The sequence below is a fragment of the Typha angustifolia genome, chromosome 15 (genome assembly GCF_048772165.1).
Source record: "Typha angustifolia cultivar Huaian chromosome 15, ASM4877216v1, whole genome shotgun sequence".
In the NCBI taxonomy this organism is placed as follows: domain Eukaryota; kingdom Viridiplantae; phylum Streptophyta; class Magnoliopsida; order Poales; family Typhaceae; genus Typha; species Typha angustifolia.
The window spans coordinates 473,789-494,922 of NC_133253.1; the positions used below are offsets into that span (position 1 = coordinate 473,789).

Below are 21,134 nucleotides of genomic sequence, written 5' to 3' on the forward strand. Positions count from 1 at the left end.
TTAAGCCCATACTAGAAAACCAATGGGCTCTTATACTTTAGCTAGGAATTGGGGATCATGGGGTCCACCTAAGAATCTATTACTGTACTGTGGCAATTGAAAAATAATTTCTGATGTAACATGCATTAACCTAGCAGTTTTGACAAGCAACGCCCTTGGATGCAAGTTTTGTATTTGCTTTCATTTTTTTTTCTCAATATTGTTGAGTCATGCATACTTGCCAAAAAGTTTAGAGAAAAGTTAATTTAGTTTGTCATGATATATCAATCTTTGCTAGTTATTTGAAAGGTCACTGCCTAATTAATGTACAAGTTCCACAATCAACTCTCTAGTGTCCCGCAATATTTGATTAGACTCTGACCACTTCATTGACAAGGCCTCACATGGAAGTATGGAACTCAGGAATAATTGGAGTTTGTACTTCAGAATGGCACTAGAGCTACCTTAGTTGTTAAGCCAGATTTCAGAACTCGTCCAATTGGTTGATCATCTCATCAACATGGCAGGTTAAAAACAATCAATGAATTGCGATACAACCTAATAAATGACCTTACCATATCATTTCCTCTTGTTTTAAGCTGTACCATATCATTTTGTCTTTGTTTAATCTTGGAGAGTATTAGAAAAGTAGCTCACTGGTAACTTGTACTCAGAATTCCTGATAATGTCTTATTGTTATTACGGTTATTGTTGTTATTGCGATATGATTCTTGATGACTTAATTTCTTTAAATTCCTGGTAATGTGATGCATTATTCATTAGTAGTTTCACTAAAGACCCTGGGGTTTCCTTCACAAAAGATAATCCTATCCACTCTTCTTTTCCCTTTTTTTCCTTTATCAGTTACTGTTGCTCATGAACATTAACGATAGTGTTGAGTCCGTGAAGGCGAGCACCTATCTCTTGGGACCAGCCCTTTGAGATGCCCATCCATGGCCACCCGAAAGACCTCTACAGTTATTTCCATATCTATAACATGAGCATTGGTTTTCTACTTTCTGCAGGGAAGCATGAGGCCAACATATAAAGCAACACTTGAGAGTGAAGAAGAAACCTGTGGGTCCCATGTGAGTAGGACATGCCATCTACTTATGGGGCCCCACACCGTGGCCTATTTATCAGCCTCAACTGTAAAAGTTCTCGTTAGAAATGGACTTGCCCCAACTTTAGTTGCCTCATAAGATATGCTCAACTCTTAGAAAACTTATTAGAAAGACAGATTTGACTCATGAACTTCATAGTACTTACAGTAGTTATTTTCATGCATGACCCAGCATTGTCCTGAGAAAATTGAATCATAGCAGCAGTGATAGCCTTGACAAGTCATGCCCTTGTTTATAGATATCTAAATGGGGCAAAGAGATTCGCTATTAAGTGTGGGGCAGTAGAGTAATGGAGCTTTCAGATCCTGGCCCAGTTCCATCCCTACCTTAACCAAACTGAAGACCCTTTTCTTTTCATACATGTGGTTTAGATGTAGTTTGTTAAATTTGTAAAATGCCTACAGATGCCTAATGATACGTCTTTGTGAATATAGTTTCCTAGAAATATACCATAATGTGGTTTTCTTCTACTATTTAGATTGGACGGTAAGTGAATGTTATGAATGTATCCTGACATGTTCTCGACCAGTTGTATGTTGGGTTTGGATACTGTTAGGAGATTTGCCAACCGAAGTCAGAGGACCTGTGGCTTAAATTTGGGATGCTTAAGTGTTATATTATGTCATAATATAACTGGTTACTTTGAACAATTCTATAATATATGTACTACTTAAATCATTAAAATGTGACAATTAATGCCTGCTTTTAGTTCCCTTGTATCTGAAAGTGTCTAGAGATGCTCTGTACCACAGGGAACTCTTTACCTGAAGCTAGGTCACATATCATTCACATGGGACCCTCTCATTAACATTGTGTGTCCTTCAATTTGATAGCTTTTATTCTTACCATAGAGGTTAGCAAAAACAAGAACTTGGAGTAAAATTTAAGATTTTGTCTCTTCTTATCAATCAATAGTTGCATTTCTCCGAGTCTTACCTTCTAATAAACATGATTTCTTACCCCATGTTGCAAGTATTAAATAGATATTCCGTACTTGTAAAGCTATGTCTTATCTCTAAGTGGTAGAGCCACTAGCCTTGATCTGCTCTGTTGTGCTAGAGAAATGATTTTGGTTGTCTTATGGCTGATCTTCTACTCAATTTTCAGCTGTCTTTTCCCTTCTGCTATTGTTAAAGTTGGTTATAAAATGTGACTATAGGATACCTTTCTTCGTGAATACTGAAGTTTGTGGAAGCATTCTACCGAATCCTGGAATCGCGTGATCTCAGGGACAAATCCAATGAAGTTTTTGCAGGTTTGCAGTCAATTATTTCATGATCGAGATTTTTGGAGAATTCTCCAAGACTAATCCACTTGTAGGAGGCGTGTAAGAGTTATGCAAGTTGGTTGTGCAGAATAAGTCTGGTGGTCAGATATCGATCCAAATTAAAACCACAACTGAAACCATGTCTCTTATGCAACTGTTGAATTTGGACCAACTATATTAATAGAGTTATATATATTTTACCCTCTTACTTTTTGTACTTTAATTTTTTTTTAATTAGTCCTCTGTACTTATGATTAAATTAAATTTATCTGCTTTTTTGTTAAAATTAATGAAACATGTCTAAACGAGTAAAAGATCATTCGTGTTTATTAGTCAAAATAGATATGTTTTATAATCTATTTTTTATTCCATACTTATTTTGTTCCTAAATATAGTACAACTATTAAATTTTATAGAAACGAAGATTTAATAAAATTTATTATATATTTGGCATAATTTAAAAAGCAAGAAAAAAAATATGTGGATATTTTTAAAAGAAAACAAAATGTTTATATATGACATGAATATTTTTGTCTATAGTAATTTAAAAATAAAGGGAATTAAACTCTTTATTTAATTTTAAAATTTTATTAGTGTATTTTGTTAATTTGAATGAAAAATTAATGATCTTACTTTAATCGTAACATATAATCCATGTTAATATTTTTGTTCGTTCGCTAGTACTTCAAATTAGTTTAAAGTCATGTTAATATATTTGTTCGTTTATGGTGCGCTAGTACTTCAAATTAGGTTGAAGTCATAAAGATGAGTTAAATTGCGTCAGATGTAAACCGGAAAGACCTATTTCAAGTACTTACATTATTAGATTCAATCGAGACGATCATATCAATCAGAAGCTAAGCTAGAAGTGCAAATCAAATCAGTATGATTCTTCCATTTCCCCCTTTTTTTTCCCCTCTTATCAGCTCTAATCTAGAAGTGCAAAAGATTTGTTAATCTATAGTCCTGTGGAGGCAAGATTAGTGAAATTTTGTTTCTGTAGCAATGAGATTATGTTCAGATAATTTAAGAGTTTTCACTGTACGAGTGTTTTCAGGTTTGAATTGTAACTGTATCCACTTAATTATGACACTTAATTTTTTTCTTAAGTCTCTCTCTGGGGAAAATGGGAAGAAAAGGAACTCCATTTAAGGTGTTTGAGCATGAATTCCTCCAGTTTAGATATAATATTTTATACAATAAATATGTGCCAGATTATTTTGAGCATGGATAAGGACAAAGCTTTGAATCTAAGATGACTTGATCAAGATTTGTTCCTTGTGGAATTGGGCAACTTCCTATATGAACCTATTAGCTCAGTGTCTGTGGCAAGCAAAGCTTGAGTGCAAGCTTTCATCACTAATTGAGTACGGGAGAATTAGGGCTAAACCAACATTTTAACTATAAACTAAGAAATATTGAACAAATTAGTAGACTTGAATATCCTCGAGAAAATGCTGTATTCAATTGATGAATAGTTTATACTTCTAGAGACACGCTAGCATCTCAGACTCTCTCCTAGGATCGACAATTAGAATGTTGCCACGTCTCCCTCGAATAAGATATTCATTTTCTTTTTATTTTATTTTTAATTTCCTTTTTTCAACAATTTGTGGTAAGCTGTGACCAAGCGAGTTAGTGGTAGCTTCTAGAGACTCCTAAACACGTCTTTAAGGTCACTTGATCCGTCCCCAAGTGGATTTTTTGTGTTGCCGTAATTAATCCATTCCTGATGGCATATGCCTTGTAATATACTAATATATCTGGGTAACTGCAAGAGTAACGTAATTATCAAATTGATATTATTCAAGGATAAACAAACGCCACGTAAGATATCCACGTCGGACTCAATGCCAATTCGGCGCTCCCATCTCACCATTCTTCTCTCTCTCTCTATAAAATCACCCCTCTTCTCCCCCCTTTCCTTTCCCTTCTATCCCAAAGAGAAGAGTAGAGAGAGAGAGAGAGAGAGAGAGCCTAGGGATTTGGTCGGCGCGAATCACCTTCCTTCCCCTCCAAAAGCGACTCGCTTTTCGAGGAGTGGAAGCGATCCCATTCTTGCGACTCGGAGAACCATCGGATCGTTTTGAGTTTCTGATTCCGATGAGGAGAGCTATCGCCGCATGGGATGGCGTGATGAGTTCTTGATCGCGGTCGTCTTCGTCTTTCCTCTTTTTCCAGTCGATTCCTTAGGAATTTATTGCGCTGTCGCTTTTTATTTCGGCCTTGTATAGTAATCGAAGTAGGATTTTAGGATTATTAGGCTTTTGGAACAATCGCATTGATCGCTGATCGCGCCATCTCTGCCTCGATTTGGCCATCTCGATCGTCTATTTATTTAGAGATAGAGTGGTAAGCAAACAATCTCTAGATCGCTTCAGTGAAGAACCATGCCATTTCCGATGAAGATCCAGCCGATCGACCCGGATGCGATGACCATCCCAGCCAATCCGGCGAAGCCGGCGGCGAAATCGCGTCTGAAGCGGCTCTTCGAGCGGCAATTTCCCGGCGTGCTCCGGATCTCTTCCGCGGATAAGCTCGCCGGCGCCGGAGACGGCGCCGATCCGGAGCCGAGCTCCGTCTGCCTCGACAAGATGGTGCAGAGCTTCATGGAGGAGGGAAACGAGAAGCCCTCCCGCTGCGGCCGCAACCGCTGCAACTGCTTCCACGGCAACTGCGACGACAGCTCCGACGACGACCTCGACCTCGCCGGCGGTGATGCTCCCTCCGTCTTCTCCGTCTCCTCCGTCTCCGGCGACGCTGCCGAGGTCATCAAGGTAGTAACGACAACAATAACTTCCCCTTTCCTCTACTAACCGATCGATCTAAATTTTAAAAATTAAAATTCAAGTCTAATCATCTTTAGTGGTCGTCTCTTCAGGGTTTAGTCCTCTGCGCGAGCGTGACAGAGAGAAATCTCTTAGCCGATGCCTCCAGCATCGTGGAGAAGAACAAAAGCAGCTGCAAGAGAAAAGACGATCTTCGATCCCTCGTCGCCGAGGGCCTCCGAGCCGTCGGATACGAAGCATCCATCTGCAAATCCCGGTGGGAGAAATCCCCGTCGTTCCCCGCTGGCGAGTACGAATACGTGGACGTGATCGTGGGCGGTGATCGGATTCTGGTCGACGTCGACTTCCGGTCCGAGTTCGAGATCGCACGGTCGACAAAAAGCTACCGGGTCGTGCTCCAATCCCTGCCGTCCATCTTCGTCGGAAAGGACGATCGCCTGCAGCAAATCGTGGCCGTCGCTTCCGAGGCGGCGAAGCACAGCCTTAGGAAGAAGGGACTCCACTTCCCGCCGTGGAGGAAACCCGAGTACATGCGAGCCAAATGGCTCTCCCCTTATGAGCGAAGCCTTCCATTAAACCCCGCGGAAGTAGAAGAGAAAAGAGAAGATAAGAGAGAAGAGGAGAAGGTCGACGTAGTGAAGACTTGGCAGCCACCGGAGGTGAAGCCGAAGGCGGCGCAGAAGGGCGCGAAGGTCGTCACCGGCTTGGCCTCCGTGCTCAAGGAGAAGCCTTGATTTCCGGATTTTACTTAGTTTTTTTTCTAAACTTTTTACCAAGAGAAAATATTGCGGAAAATATTACTATGTAACGAGGAATGAAATAGTAATAGTAAAAAATAAGTACGATAATTAAAAATAACTCTCTTTGTTTAAAAATTAAAATAGGGCAGCGGCATCATCTAGTAACCGGTACGTTCCTTTTTTATTCTTTATCCTTTAGTTTTTGGTTTGATCTCTTCTTAATGTGCTCGTGCTGTACAAGCCTCTGCAGTGACGACGGTTCCTTGAAGGGAAACAGAGCGGAGTGGGCGAAGAATAATAAGAAAAGGTTAATATCTCTCCTCCCCTGCTCTATTTTTATATCTCCATCCTTTATTTATCAGTTCCGGTACATGATGAATATAATAATCCAGAAAATGAAAAAAATGGGACCCCGTTGAGGATTCTCTTTGAACTGATTTTAGTTTGACACGTGGAGGACTATCCTTTTATTTATTAATGGAGGGGTGTCCTTTGGGAAAGATAGATTGTTTTCACGGTGAAGGTGGAATAGTTAATAAAGAGGGGGTAAAAGAGGTAAAATTCATCCTATTCTTCGCCTTGCATTTCTTTCGAGGAATAATTATTAATAATTATATTAACCTACCAATGTTTAGATGAGTGACGTTAGGTGGTTCATGCCGACTCGAACCCCGAGTGGCCGTAACCAATCCATAGGAATCGCGTGAACTCTCACACTCCTTTTTCCCCTCTTCCCCAGAACCACTTTTATCTGTCAGTTTCCCGACCTACCCTCTCTCTCTCTCTCCCGGGGCAAATGCAAGTTACAATTTTGCAATCTCGCCCTCTGATTTATTCGGAATTCCATACCCCGCCCCGTCATGCTCTTTTTGACGTGTAAAGGCGCACGTTAGCATTTTAACCTCTTCCCACCTAACGTACTACCACACGGGTTTCTCTCATGTACTTGGAAAGAGACCTTAGCCCGGTCTCCCCCTGTCTTATCCTTGTGATCATGACCACGCCGTGGGGCCTCGGATTCCCTACGTTCCACCTCACACCAATTTCCTACATCCACTCAGCCGTCCCATTGGCCAGTTTTAAAGCGTCCCATTAACTTTTGCCTCCTCTCCGGCCACCACAATCATTAATCTCATTTTCCTCCTCTTCACAAAGCAACCGAAAAATTAATTTAGTTTCTAAAAGATATGCCTCCCAGTCCCAGTGGGGGGACTCTATGCCACTTTATTCTAACATAGGGTAAATAAAAATCACGATATAAAATAAATATTATTTTCCCCATTATTAATCACTCTGATGCCCCCCTCCCGAATGATGACAACAGTAATGACCCATATTGATTGCAGAGTCATAATTATGCGTATTAAAATACATTTACTTTTCGGAAAGTTACTCTCCACCAACTCCTCTTAATTCCTCTCATTCCCAACCCCAAACGAATTAACTAGAAGCTAAAACCAACTCTCCATTCATCATAGCCCCCCTGGCCCCTGGACTGGAGTACTGCTCTTCTTCTGGGAGCAACTTATTATCCGCAATTCCCTCTCCAAGTCCCATGCCCATTATTCGCTGCCAGGCTTACTGCTTAAGAAAAGGAGAGGACTCCCTCTATTTAATCCTCTCATATTTAATTTATACACACACACACATATATATATATATATATATAATATTATATGAGCTCCTGCCTGTGAGAATGACGTCTCCTGACCTCATATGGCAGGTATGTCGTCATCTGCCATCAAAAATTTTCTTTTTAAAGATTATTTTGGAGATGGAGACCTGCACACTGTATTGATAATGAAGGAATCTCTAGCTGTCACGTTATTGTATTATAAATTATTATTATTATTATTATTATTATTATTATTATTATCACTGTTATTTATACCAAGAGCATCACGCAATGGATGTTGCTTCTATGTTGGGAATCCAGTGGGCTGGGCTTGGAGTTAGCCTGCCTGGGTTGCTCAAGGACCACAAACTAAACTAGGTGAGTTAGACCAACAACTAGATCTTACAAGATGTAGTTGGGAGTTGGAGGACCACTCTACAAGACCTACATATTTATACTATATTAATTGGGGATACGGGTTAGAAATAAGATTAGAGTAACAATTCGCCGTTGCCTTACATCAAACGAAACTAAGAAGCTTCCAGTAAATTGTCAATTTTCTTATACACGTACCATTATTGAATTCCTACTGGAAGTATGTAGGTCAAATTAAATGATCTCATGCCAACAGTTTGGCACATTGAATTGGTAGCCTGAACGGAGTGCCCGCGTTATGCCTCTCTGTCCGACCGTTGGAAGTCCTTCTCTGTCTCAGTTTTAGACACTTTGTGATCCTTATCTTCACCTACATATTGTAATCCTAAGCTCTATGTCCTCTCAAGAGTGTGCTAGTTTGTATCATTTTTTAAGCTGCTTACGTACCGCAATGAAACCTTGATAGCAACTGTAACCCCACGGAAGACGTGACTTTTTTTTTTTTTAATTTTATTTTTTTAAGAGTATATATTTGTTTGCTTCTTTGGGGTTAATTAAATAATTGCGTGATTAAGACAGATGGCTTTGGATATAATCCTCCAGAAATATTCCAATTATAGTAATCATATAGGACAAAGTGGAGGGGGCCAACTTGTTCTGGAATCAAAAGTAAACGCTGCTACTTGTCTTTGGACAATGTTTGGTGGGCCCGATCGCACAAGGTACAAGTACTATTGCTTGTTTGAATTTAATGAAAGCCAAATACTTTACTTTAATGGCCTGTAAGATTTATAACCTTAATCAAATAATTAGCCAGTTTTTACCCTCGATGCCGGTTTCTCAATATCGCCTCCAAAAAAAAAAGAAAAGAATATATTAGTAAGATGATTTGATTACAAGTTTTTTTCTTTTGTTAAGATTTTATCTCTTAGTTATGACTATAACTTAATTATAAAAGATATTATTTAATATTAAACTATTTAAATTTGATTATTTAGAGATAGACTTTAATTTAAATGATTCTTTATTCCTATTTGTTATTAAATTAAATTGAAATTAATCTTAAACTGACGAGAGAGAGAGATATGTAAATAATAAAAAATAATCAAATAGATAAAATTTAATTAAACTTTCATAAGTTAATTATAAAAAGGCATCAATAATTTTATTATGATATATATATATATATATGTCTTTTACTTGATAAATTATTTAAATAAATAATTATAAAAAAAATTATGCAAGGTAATATATTTAAAAAATAATAATTATCTATTCAATTGGTAATATCTTTTAAATTTGTTGTATTTCTATTATACTCTTAAGAATCTTAACCGTTACATCTTTATTAAACTAATTAATAAATAATTATTTCTACGTTATACCGATAATAGAGTTCACTAGTGTGGACCATTCTATTTTAAAAAATAAATACAAAAAGAATCCACCACAGAGATAGGTTTCAGTGAGGCTTCTAGTCCTTGGGTTCAGGGCCCAACTCTAGACCTGTCGACCCATCTAGGGCCAAGCCTAGATTCCGACACTATGTAGTCCTGTCTCCCTCGATCCGGCCCATTCTTCTTAAACCATTTTCTCTATTCGGAGAGCTCTCACCTTGCTTGGCATAGACCTCGAAGCTGCTGACCAACTTTTCATCCAGTGCTCCGATGGCCGCCTCGTTCTCTCACCGACCCCTCGACCTCTCATCACCAGCCTCAAACGCTTCGAGTAAAGACACAGATTTCTGAACCAGCAACCAACGCGAGAGCACATCACAGTAGTACTCCACCTTCTTCTTCACTGCATCCTTCAATCTCGCCTTCTCTTGTTCAAACCCGTTTATTACTATATCGATCGATCCCCCTCGGTAATGTCACATTAATTCTTTGACCCCGAACTTCTCGATGTCCTTCTGAATACTTGACAACGTTACGCCCTAGGCCAGATAAGTTAGACGTAGGATAATTCCATGTCTGACGGTTTAAACTTGGAAGTGGCCTTCAATTCATGTTTGAAGAAGTTGTTCATGAATATTTTACAAGAACCTATGACTTAACTTAGATGAATTTGAATTGGTATTAGGATACATTTGTACTCTATATATATATATAGAGAGAGAGAGAGAGAGAGAGAGAGAGTACAAATATATACTCAGATTCTTGTGATTTTAGAAAGGTTATTACATTTCACTTAGTAATTATTATAAAATATTAGGTCTTATTTGATTTGAGGCTAAACTTCGAACTTGATTAGTTAGTTATATTTTTAAATTTTAATTATTTTTAAAGTAAACTTGATTAGATACGAAAAAAAAAAATTTGATTACTGACCGGTGCAGAATGAGTCTATAAACTCAAAGCAATTAAAGCCTTAAAAAGGCTTAGATTTTGAGTTAAGGCCAAGATCTAGTATGACCCAACAATGCTTCCATCTATCATAAATTGTCAGATGATTGGGTAACCCTATTCTTTAGCTCTTTAATGAGCTAGGTTTATTGATCCTTGGTATGTTTCATGGCCTCTTTTGCCTATTTGAGCTTTGGCTAAGAATTCCTCTAAGGTTAGATGCTCTAGATTTTGAGACTAATTTAATATTCTCTGCCAATTATAGGTGTTGATATTGACTTGTCATCTAGCAAAACCCCCAAGCCAGTTTATACTATTAGAAAAAGGTTTGGACGGTTGTTAGTTAGCCCATCGATATGAAGTACCAATTGACTCAGTAGATATTAAGTCAAGTTTTTATATATTAAATCACAAGAGTTAAGTGTGTTCTTCATCTTATCTTTATCAGCTCATGAGTTGTATTTTATTTACCCAACCACTCCTGAGAAAGGCATGGTTCTTAGTCAAAGATCTTTTCGGAATCATCAATAAAGAAAATTAATCTTTGTAATATTGAAGTGAATGAAAGAAAATTACACAAGAAATTAAAAGAGATTAATCAAATATCCTACATAGGACAAGCATTTGGAATTAAGCCTCCATTTTTCTCAACCATTCTCTATGGAAGAACTGCTGCCTAGCCAAAGCTCTCACTTGCTTGAGATAGACCTCAGAACTTACCAGCTCTTGCTCCAGTGCTCCGGTGAGCGCATCCATGGCGTCGTCGATGGCGAGCTCCGCCGCCTTTTCGTCCAACCAATACCTCGACCTCTCATCATCAGCCTCAAACGCTCCCAGTTCATCCATGGGCAGTAAAGACTTAGATTTATGAACACACACCCAGCTCGAGAGCACATCACAATACTCCACCTTCTGCTTCGCAGCACGCTTCAATCTCGCCTTCTCTTGTTGGAGCTCCTTTATCATCGAACCTATGGATTTTTCCCTGTTACGTAACAAGGCTGCCTGAGCCGATAACTTCTCCAACTCCTCCTGGACTTGAGCTCGGTAGCAAACCTCATCGTAGTGCAGTCTCATAACCAATCGATCCACAGCCTCCCTTTTGGATGGAAGTGAAGGACTAGCGTAACTTGGAGATATAATATTCGTAAAGTACGGGGGGCAAAGCCTAAAATTCTTGACAAGGTTACGTGCAAGGTCAGATAGGTTAGACCTAGGATACTGCCATGTCTCAAGGTAGGGCAATCTAGTGAAGCCCGAAGGGTCGACCCAGGGGTGGTCAGGAAGGATTTGGAGATCTCCAGCGGAGGATATATACACAATTGGGGGAGCGAACGGGTACCTTTGGTGCAACCAAATGGTTAGATGGACGCTGGAGATGGCGGAGGATATCGGGAGGAGGCCGCGGGCGTGGAGGAGATTGACGGTGGTGCCGTCGTCGTGCGTGAAGGCGTCGACGGAGGGGGAGAGGGTCGGGAAGTCGTCGAGGAGAGAGAGGAAGTCTTGCCGGATGAGCCACTTGAGGTTGTGGTGGATATAGGAGAGGGCCTTTGGGCCGGTCGTCGCGAGGGCGCCGTCGACGAGCCGTATAGAGGTGGATGGCACCATGGATTGTTGTATCTCTTGGTGACTGTAGTTTAGAGAGAGAGAGAGAGAGAGAGAGAGAGAGAGAGATGTTAGTGATTAATATTGAGGAAGGGAAGATCTACATACTGATCTATAAAACTTGACGACCAAGGTATAGGGAGTCATGCAAGAAATGAAAGACTAATCTTATTGTATTAATCTTCAAATGGAGTAGTATAATCCAAATGGTTGAAGACTTCGTTATGGACTTGGAACTAGTGGCTATCACGTTCGAAGAAAGTTTATGGATATTATCTTACACGTTAACTAAATGAAATAGTATACTGGTAGAAGGTATTGCCATTATAATTCAATGTATGCACTTGGTATATGTCCAATTTAATTAAGGTTGAAGACTTTGAGATATAAGAATTGGGAATTAAGTAGCTAGAAAGTTTCAGGAAGTGAAGGACCTATGACTTTGCCTTGGGAATTACCTCGAAATTTAATTCCACAGAGACTTTAACAATTAAAATGAAGATAAACTAATTTATATCTATGTTTGATCTATTGACTTGAGCGAAAATTCGACTAGATAGACAAGGTGATTGCAGCACTGAACTCGTTAGCTTGTGGCTTTTGTTTTCTTTCTCGGTCAAGATTTTTTTTTTTTAAACTTTCTTTTTGTATTTAATTGAGAAGTATGGGATTCAAGAAAACCATGAAAGCAACCTTATTCCTTAAATTTTATTAAAAAAAACTTATTCTATAATCTTTGTCATTTATTTATTTACATATATCGAATCAATGTTAAAACATTGCTGTTATATCTCTTTCTTATTTTGACTGGTTGACTTCTAACCATGCTTTAGATGTGTTGCTTGAAAAGGCTCTATGGAAATTAATGCTACTCCATGTTGAACATCACCCCCCTTTTTAATTTTGTAAATCAAGTTTATTCTTTAAACTAGCGAAAGAAATAAGTATGTTTCTAAATTTTTTTAAGATAAATAGATTGAACGGTTCCTAATGAAAGTGATTCGCTGTTAAGGTCAGCATTTCTTGGACATCATGGTGTATTGGAGTGGATCATAAATTCTGGTAACCTTATCTGTTTTAGCCTTCAAGATTCCAATTTAATCATATCTAAGAAAAATTGTGGTCATTTTTCCTCATTTAGTCTCTGATCAATGATCAACCCATCCTTCTGGTGGATGCTTCCAGGAAAAGAAAGATCAAAGAAAGAAAAATCATCATCCAACAAGAACTCTTAAGCCCAAAGGTAGAAATGTCTCTCTTTCTTCAGGCCTCCTCTGTCCAAACATGCCACAGCAAAAGTAGGATTGAATGTGAAAGATGGTCCATCTTGACTTGGTTCATGTTCTTAGATCAGGGATCCCAGCTTATGCATTTGTGTGATTCTGAACACTCACATTGCAACAAAAGAGAGGAATTAAAACTGAGAGAAAAGTTTTTCCATAGGTTCTGCTATCTTTTCAGTAAATCGGGGAACAACTGCAGAATGATCAAGTAGAAGTAAAGAAACTTTATTCTTAATTTCATAGGAAAAGATGCATACAACACTAGGATTGTTCTCACGTAAAGCATCAAGCTCACTACAGAATGCATAAAAGCTTAAGAGGCCTCTAAATACTCAGGTGGTTAAAACACATCCAGAAACTAAAACTGAAAACAGCAGATGACAAATTTTAGTCTAAATTGTCACCATCAACCCCAAATTTCCTTCCACCCTTCTAAGAAAATAGTGGACACGTCGCTAGAAATACTGATACATCAGCTTCACTCTTTTCCATCCGCGGCTCGAAGCGAGCCCAACTGAACAGGTGCTTGTGTCTGCACCACTTTGGATGTGCCGTAAATGGACAAATCAACTCCCTGAGCTTTCTCCTTCTCAATTTGTTCCTTGATCCAGAAGTATGTGAACCTCAGGCCATCCTACAAAAAAAAAAAAAAAAAAAAGGTTTAACAATCAGTTAACCATGGACTCAGGCAGAAAATTTTAAAAAGTCTGAAGCATTGGATAAAAGAAGATCCTCCAAATACCCTCAGTCTCATTGTTGGGGCCCAACCAAGCTTCTCTTTAATTAGAGTGTTGTCAGAATTACGGCCACGGACACCCTCTGGACCAGGAATGTGATGGATAGGTAGCTTCTTGTCCTCAAAGCTGAGAATAATTTCAGCCATTTCATTCATGCTAACCATTTCATCACTTCCAATATTTACTGGCTCTCGGAAATCAGACTTTGTCAATCTAGTAGAAGAAACAGAAAATACTTAGAGGAAAAGGTCCAACGTTGTTAAATTAAATCTGAAAACCTAGGAATTTCTGTCTCTGCCAGCCTTCAGATGAAACTTTGCATTCCATTAGTAAATAGTAAAATATCTACAAAAAGAACTGGAATTGCATCTTGATCATGAAGAAATCAATAGTCACATAGGAACTCTATCAAACTTTGCCCTATAAATGCTGTCTCGCTTGCCATAAAATTATATTAAACAGTCATCACATAAAGGGAAATATTTTCACATCCTATCATTCAGTTCCATTAATTAACCAGATAGCACTCCTCTGTATATAAAGAAAATCAAACTCTTTTTCAGATTCCAGGGAAAACTAACCTTTTATTTTCTGGAACTTCTTCATGGGATTAAAGGTTCACTTTAAACAGGACTATGCAGAACACTGTTTTGCATCAAGAACAGCTAACGTGGAACCAAACAGATGTAAAGTCTTGTAGAATTTTTGTTCAGCCTAAAAACAGCATTCCAGGTAATTTTCCATCTAACTGAAACACCCTGAGCTAAGTATACCTAGATTATCTGGCCTGAAGAGCCACAGTTTCTTCTTACTTTATGTCAAAAGCGTAATAATGTGCTCTAAGCAGACATGATACCAATCATATTACCTCAAGACACCTTCCACACACTCGTCAATGAAAGTAAAGGATCGAGTCTGCAGCCCATCTCCCCACATCTCAAATTTATCTATAGAAGTTAGAACCTTTCTACAGAAAGCAGCAGGTGCCTTCTCCCTCCCACCTATAGTGCAAGTGCAGAAAATCCATAGTTAATATGGAACCTAAAGTGTATGTTGACAAGTGTATAAATATCAGCTAATGTACTTACCTTTCCATGTTCCAAAAGGGCCATAAATGTTATGGAAGCGCCCAACTCGACACTCAATGCCAAAGTCCTTGGTGTAGTGCTTACATAGTTCCTCTGTTGCGAGCTTCTCCAAGCCATAAGCATCTTGAGGCTACATAAGTAATAGCACCAGTCGATGTAAATTTAGTAAGTATTGTTACATTGGAAGATCAATTAAATATAGCACAGAGATCAACAAACCTCAGCAGGCCAAGCATCAGATTCCTTCAAGCTCACATTAGTCTCCAACTGCTTGAATTCAGGGTAGATGCAGGCACTGGAGGCATAGAAGAACCTGCACAAAGCAACCGCTAATTGTTCAGAATTAAGTGCAAGCAAGAAAAGGAGCACAAAAAAAGCTAATGTTATATATATATATCTTCAGAAGCAGCTTAAAAGCGCATGATGAAATAAGAACCAAGTAAGATCGATGCATATACACACTGCAACACAGAAAAGAGTTATCTGTGTTTGGATGTCCTCAAATGCATTGATAATTCAGTACTTCCAGCAAATTGGAGCAACGAGAATTAAAACAACAAAAAAAAAGTGAAACTAAAAATTTCTTACAACACATTTGGGTAGTTGCAAAATTTTGAAAAAGCATAAAATTAAATGGCTATGATTGCTATGAAAAGAATTATTTTCTATGACAAAGATATAAGAGTAAGAATTAGCACATCTTGTCATTTACTTATTTAATACCTACAGATGTAAAGGTACCTAGTTTTCTTTTCCCTTTTCTTTTTTTTAATCTTAGAAAACTGCTTCTGTGACAGTTAATATTAAATTTAAATATTATTTCTACCTTTCTGGTTTGACTCACTAGTCACTGTAGTAACATACTAGTGCATTGAGTAGATACATTGCATTATTTTCCTGGTGGGATTTCACAAATATGATGCCATATGTAAGCTCATCAATGTAAGGTTGATATAAAAACAGGGTTACTGCAATGAATATTTGTAGGCTTTTATATGGTCGAAAGAAAGTTCAACTTAAATTAGAAACAACTTGGACTGTAGAGAACAAGTATGATAACAGTTAAGAAACTACAGACCTTTTCACGCTGTTTATCCTTGCAGCTTCAAGCATGTTGAAACTGATCATAGTGTTGTTGTACATAATAACAGAATGGTTTGACTGAATAAAGCCCATTCCTCCCATATCAGCAGCAAGATTGAAGACATGGTCCACGCCAGTGGTGACCTTCAAGCAGTTGTCCATTACCCTCAAATCAACAAGGTGGAATTCATGGCAGAACATATCTTCAGTCATATGTTCATTCTTCTTCCAGTCGGACGCGATAACATAATGACCCTCGCTCTTCAAACGCCTTGCGATATGGGAGGCAATGAATCCGCCAGCTCCAGTTATTGAGATCCGTAAATTCTCAGAAGGCCAGTATGGCTCCCTCTCCAACTCTGCATAGGTGTACTCACCATAGATGGTTCCATCTTTTCCACTGCTCTCCATTCTGCAGTATTCATGAACATGTTATGGTCTGTACATCTAATATGAGCACACAATTTTACATGACCATCTCAATAGAACCGATAAAGTATATAACCACATATAATGTATTATGAGCAAATTAAAGTGGCAAATAATATGGTACAGATCTATAACGAAGTACATAAACTCATGCTTCAAGAACAGAATGAAGAAAACAAATGCACTGCCACTGTGATAAATTATGTGCCAAATATCTAATTCATTATCTGCCACCCAACTTATATTAAAATTTTAAAATAGCACTAAAAAATGAACCTATTCCAACTCCACCATAAAAGGCACAACAGTGTTGATTTTTTTGTAAGTATTCATTACTGAACAAGTATAAAATTTACAGCAGTAAAATTTTAGTTCCTGTGAGCAGTACACCGTGAGCTAAATCCACAAACCAAGAGTAAACGAGTAAACCATAGCAAGAAATGATAACTAAGCAAAACGTACCACCATTGTGAACAAATTAGCACGACTAATGAAACTCATTGGGTCAAGACAATCGGAGGATAAAAGTCAATGAAAAGGAAAACACTAAACATGATCTACAACTGTATTCCATCTAAATTTGAGAATAGCTTTCTGGATCCCTTCTTCACCATCAAAATTTACTTTGATTTATCCTCAGCAAAATAATTTATGCCCAACAGAGCATTTCTCGGAGAAATTTTATATTAGAACACCATCCAATCAAATCATCTGTTGCTCAAACTTGACAATAGCCCTCATAGCTTAAATCAGTTATCAGGAACCAAATCAATAATGCATTAGGAGTTATGGAAGCAGCAAGAGTTGCAAACTGTGAGCAAATCAGCAGTTTCTATAACCAAAGGTAGATTTGTAAGATGGCGGGTCGTCATAACAGAAGTCGTAAAGCAAAGCACAAGGGAGGCAGTGACGAAATAAAGATAAAGAGACAAAAATGATTCCTTTCAATAATACCATCAAAAAGAAGAAACCAGAAGGGACATCCCATAAAGAGATCCAAAGAGCTTAATATCCGCCTAACAAAATGATTCCTTTTTTTGAGGACTGATAAATTCTATTACGACACGATTAAAACAAAAAAAAGAAAAGAAAAGCAGACAACTAAATCTAAAGCCAACAACATACTCCAAGAGAGAATTCAAATGAAACGATCCCTCATTGCCATTCTACATGACCTACCCAAGCTTCGCAATCGGAGGTAGTACAACTAGGAAAAAAATATACAAAAAGCTAAAAAGAAAAGGTCAACTTCCACACATGAAGATTGTGAAACCAAAACAAAATCTCTTACAAAAAGCGGATAAAGATTCAGAAAGAAAAAGGAAGCTCCAATCTTTCTCGGGCTCATTGAAACCTTACCTTGGATGTTGCAAGACCCAAGTCACCGAAACGAGCAGAAGTCACCGAAACGAGCAGGAAGCGAAGTCCGCGAAGAGATCTCGGTGCCCAACTGCGTCTCCTCGCCTTTCCATTAAATAGACACGACAAAGCTTATTATATAATTAAAAAAAAAAATCAAGATATTTTTACAGTGAAGCCCTCCAGTTTCGAGATATTTACTTTTTAATACGGTGCAATTGGTAAAATTCGCGGGACCCGTCGCGATATGTAGCTCTCAATCCAACAGCCTTAATATATTGTCGATCCAAGTCGTCCGCCAATATCTGACGGCCGGGATCTGGCCACGAATCGTAGTCGGCCCGTTTCTCGAGGTAATCCTCTCTCTATCCGTGTACTTTCTTATTAGTATTTTTTTCTCGAATTAAACGTGAACTAAGTGCGCATCACTTTCGGCATACGATGTACCAAAGAGAAAAGCGCGGCTTATGATCAGAAGTACTGAGATCCGACGGTGAGAAATACAGCATTAGAACACGGGTTTGGATTTTGTACCAGACTCACAGGGTGAATAGGGTACCTTGTCTTTGGATTCTCTGCGACGTATGAGTGTTGGATTTTAGTGCGACCGCCCGTACACATTTGGATTGTTTACGTCGTCCTTTTCCAACGCAATGATAGATCCCATCTCGATAGGTATTCCCGGAAATGCCACTGGAATTCCATCCCTCTTTGGGATTGGAGCTCAAATTTGGCTTAAATTTTTTTGATTTCTTAGCTGATTAATGAATGTGGATTAATAGATTTGCTAAATTAGAATGAAAGGAGGAAAAATAAATTAAAATTAAAATTCATCTTAATTAATAGTCCACCATCTGCATACCAAGGAGTTGATAATATGATACTGTGGCAATTTTTGTTAAAAAAAAACACCAGCTTAATCTGATCTGGAGAAATTGGTATTTTAATTCCACATATATGAAGCTATTATTGAGGTGTCAAGAGTGTGGAAGATACGTGGCAACGTGTATTATTTGTAGTGGAGGAATACTACTAATGATTGTGGAGGGTGTGACTTATTAGCCTCCATAATTTGATGTCAATGTCTTGTTTGGTGCAACGTTCGTACTAGGAAGATTTCAAATCTCTAATAATGTTTAATATTTTTTTCCCGTTTTATGTTATTTAAATCATAAATTAAGTGGGTGCCACAATGGCATTGTAACTAGAACCTTTGCTTATCGGACCAATTATAGTGGGCCTAAGCCTGAGCAATCATTAACGTGTTGAAATCTAGCCCCATTATAGAGAGAGATCGAATCTCATAATTTAAATTAAGGTACAGCCAATGGACAAAAAATTGTTGACCCAACCTGACGAGTACCCATGTTTAGCCCTAAGTTTCATTTGCTTAATTACATTATTTTGATAGTAATATAATGGGCCTTCACTTATCTAATATGGGATTCGTCTGAGGCTTTTCAGGCCCAAAAAATCTTGGCCCAATGAGCTTTTCTTTCCAAAGCCCGTCCGGTATCGAAAACCTTACAAATAAAATGAGTCGGTAACTATGCAACCAGAGGAATATATATACATATTAGATTTTGTAAAAGCATGACGATTTACCATTTGAATTTTATGTATCACACACTTTACGGTAGTTGGAATGAGTTGAACATATGTTTTGGATCATTGAAAGGTCATTCAAACATTTTCACGATGTTTTGGATAGTATGAATATCGTATTTGAAGTGTTTAAATGGATTCATAACATTTAGATCAGTATAAGAAAAAGCTCTTAGAAATTTGAACAACCGTACTTTGCGCTTGGCTTTTAGGAAGGTTGAGTTATGATCTAACTTAAAAGCGGTTTTTTGATCTCTTATTTTACACATATAAACCCTAGAACCTTGCTAAGTCATGGGTTAATATGAAAAGATTATTTCTTGAGGCCTTTATGGAGACTTATTAAAGCATTCTTAGTGATAAGAGAATATTAGAGAAACTAGAGTCATCCAAAACCTCGGATCATTATCTCCACTTCATTAGAGCAAGTTAATATCTCGGAGGTCATTAAAACAGGACATCCAATCTTCAGAGTTATTGATCTATCTATCACCAAAAATAATTCATCGCGGATTCTACCAAACAAATACTCTTCAAATATTGTAGATCCAACATATTGTTTGTAAGATTTGTATAATTGCTATATTATCTAGTGGTTAATTTGATCCTAAAAAAATGATCCATGGTTTTTACTCAGTGGTTTTTCCATGTAAAAATTTTATAATTGATGTTTGCCATCTTTCCTTTCCATCATATTTCTGGTTATTTGTATATTGAGGTAGTCATCTCCTATATATATAATATTATACCAATGTAACATTGATCGTTTCTGTCAGCGGTATACAAGTAGTGTTTCCAAATTCCAACTACCGAGATTAAATAAATGTTAGGTGTGGGGGCGTTTGAATCGTTAATTACTTCCCATAAATCTGCGTCAATTTTTGTGCCTAAAATAGCGAACATGCAAACATGCATGTACTCATGCATGCAACTAATGGGAGCTAATATCATTTACTCAGCCATGTGACTAATGTGATACATCGTTTTCCACTTGACTCGCATGAGTACTAGTCATGTGAACAACCTCTACTCCCATGCCCATGCATAACAAGACTCCATCCATCCATCCATCTGCAAATATATTGACTATAATTAACTTTAACTTAATTAGATTGTTCACCTGTAGTTGGAGATGTTAGTCGCCATCAACAATGTTAATTCACCTGTAGTTGTTGATGTTTTCACTTAGAATGTTTGTAAAATGTCTGTATATATGCCTAGCATATATAATATATTAATGATATATAACACTTGGCCAACTCAATTAATTAAACCACAGATTTCAATGTGAATTTATAGTAAGACAGCTATATCTCACCAACTTGCATGCCGGCCTAGCTTGTATTAAATGATCCAAGTGGGAAACCATCAAATTCACTAGTTGGTCGCACACAGTTACAAAATTTGAGTAATTGCTATGCTTATGGAATATAAAACCGAATTATGTGTCAATTTATCTGCCATTTAGTGTTATATATGGGTAATTTAAAAAATATTAATTACACTAATGTAGGGGAAAAAAAAAAATGCATGCCTATGCAATTAATCCCTACGCCCATAGCAGGATATATTGCAGCTGAAACCTACTCCTTTTATTATTATTTTTCCTTAAGATTCCATTAATTAAGCTAAATGCCTTTCTAAGGAAAGAGAAATCTAATTAATTTGAGATTTCCAGACATAGCTCCTAGCCTTCATGGAACACATGCAT

The 21,134-nt window shown here is 37.8% G+C and overlaps 3 protein-coding genes across 3 annotated transcripts; 1 reads left to right on the top strand and 2 right to left on the bottom strand.

The window, feature by feature from the left end:
- The first annotated feature begins 4,304 nt into the window (after nt 1-4,304).
- On the top strand, nt 4,305-8,717 carry LOC140777095 (uncharacterized). Its single transcript, XM_073120997.1, has 3 exons — nt 4,305-5,147; nt 5,252-6,206; nt 8,469-8,717. Exons 1-2 carry the CDS (start codon nt 4,761-4,763, stop codon nt 5,891-5,893), a joined length of 1,029 nt encoding a protein of 342 aa, XP_072977098.1. The 5' UTR covers nt 4,305-4,760; the 3' UTR covers nt 5,894-6,206; nt 8,469-8,717.
- Nucleotides 8,718-10,762: 2,045 nt separating this feature from the next.
- On the bottom strand, nt 10,763-11,957 carry LOC140779066 (protein ELC). Its single transcript, XM_073124020.1, has one exon. It carries the CDS (start codon nt 11,840-11,842, stop codon nt 10,865-10,867), a length of 978 nt encoding a protein of 325 aa, XP_072980121.1. The 5' UTR covers nt 11,843-11,957; the 3' UTR covers nt 10,763-10,864.
- A 1,366-nt stretch (nt 11,958-13,323) lies between these two features.
- LOC140779375 (GDP-mannose 3,5-epimerase 2-like) lies at nt 13,324-17,943 on the bottom strand. Its single transcript, XM_073124403.1, has 7 exons — nt 17,819-17,943; nt 16,026-16,442; nt 15,167-15,260; nt 14,948-15,077; nt 14,728-14,860; nt 13,865-14,072; nt 13,324-13,756 (listed from the first exon to the last, which is right to left on the bottom strand). Exons 2-7 carry the CDS (start codon nt 16,439-16,441, stop codon nt 13,601-13,603), a joined length of 1,137 nt encoding a protein of 378 aa, XP_072980504.1. The 5' UTR covers nt 16,442; nt 17,819-17,943; the 3' UTR covers nt 13,324-13,600.
- Between the last annotated feature and the right edge of the window lie 3,191 nt (nt 17,944-21,134).

Bases quoted from the DNA above. Each gene is read 5' to 3' on its own strand.
- LOC140777095 (XM_073120997.1), top strand. From the start codon at position 4,761: ATGCCATTTCCGATGAAGATCCAGCCGATCGACCCGGATGCGATGACC. The intron at 5,148-5,251 runs GTAGTAACGACA...TCGTCTCTTCAG, and splicing joins ACGCTGCCGAGGTCATCAAG to GGTTTAGTCCTCTGCGCGAG.
- LOC140779066 (XM_073124020.1), bottom strand. From the start codon at position 11,842: ATGGTGCCATCCACCTCTATACGGCTCGTCGACGGCGCCCTCGCGACG.
- LOC140779375 (XM_073124403.1), bottom strand. From the start codon at position 16,441: ATGGAGAGCAGTGGAAAAGATGGAACCATCTATGGTGAGTACACCTAT. The intron at 15,261-16,025 runs GTCTGTAGTTTC...TGCTTTGTGCAG, and splicing joins AGGATAAACAGCGTGAAAAG to GTTCTTCTATGCCTCCAGTG. The intron at 13,757-13,864 runs GTATTTGGAGGA...TTTTTTTTGTAG, and splicing joins CCCCAACAATGAGACTGAGG to GATGGCCTGAGGTTCACATA.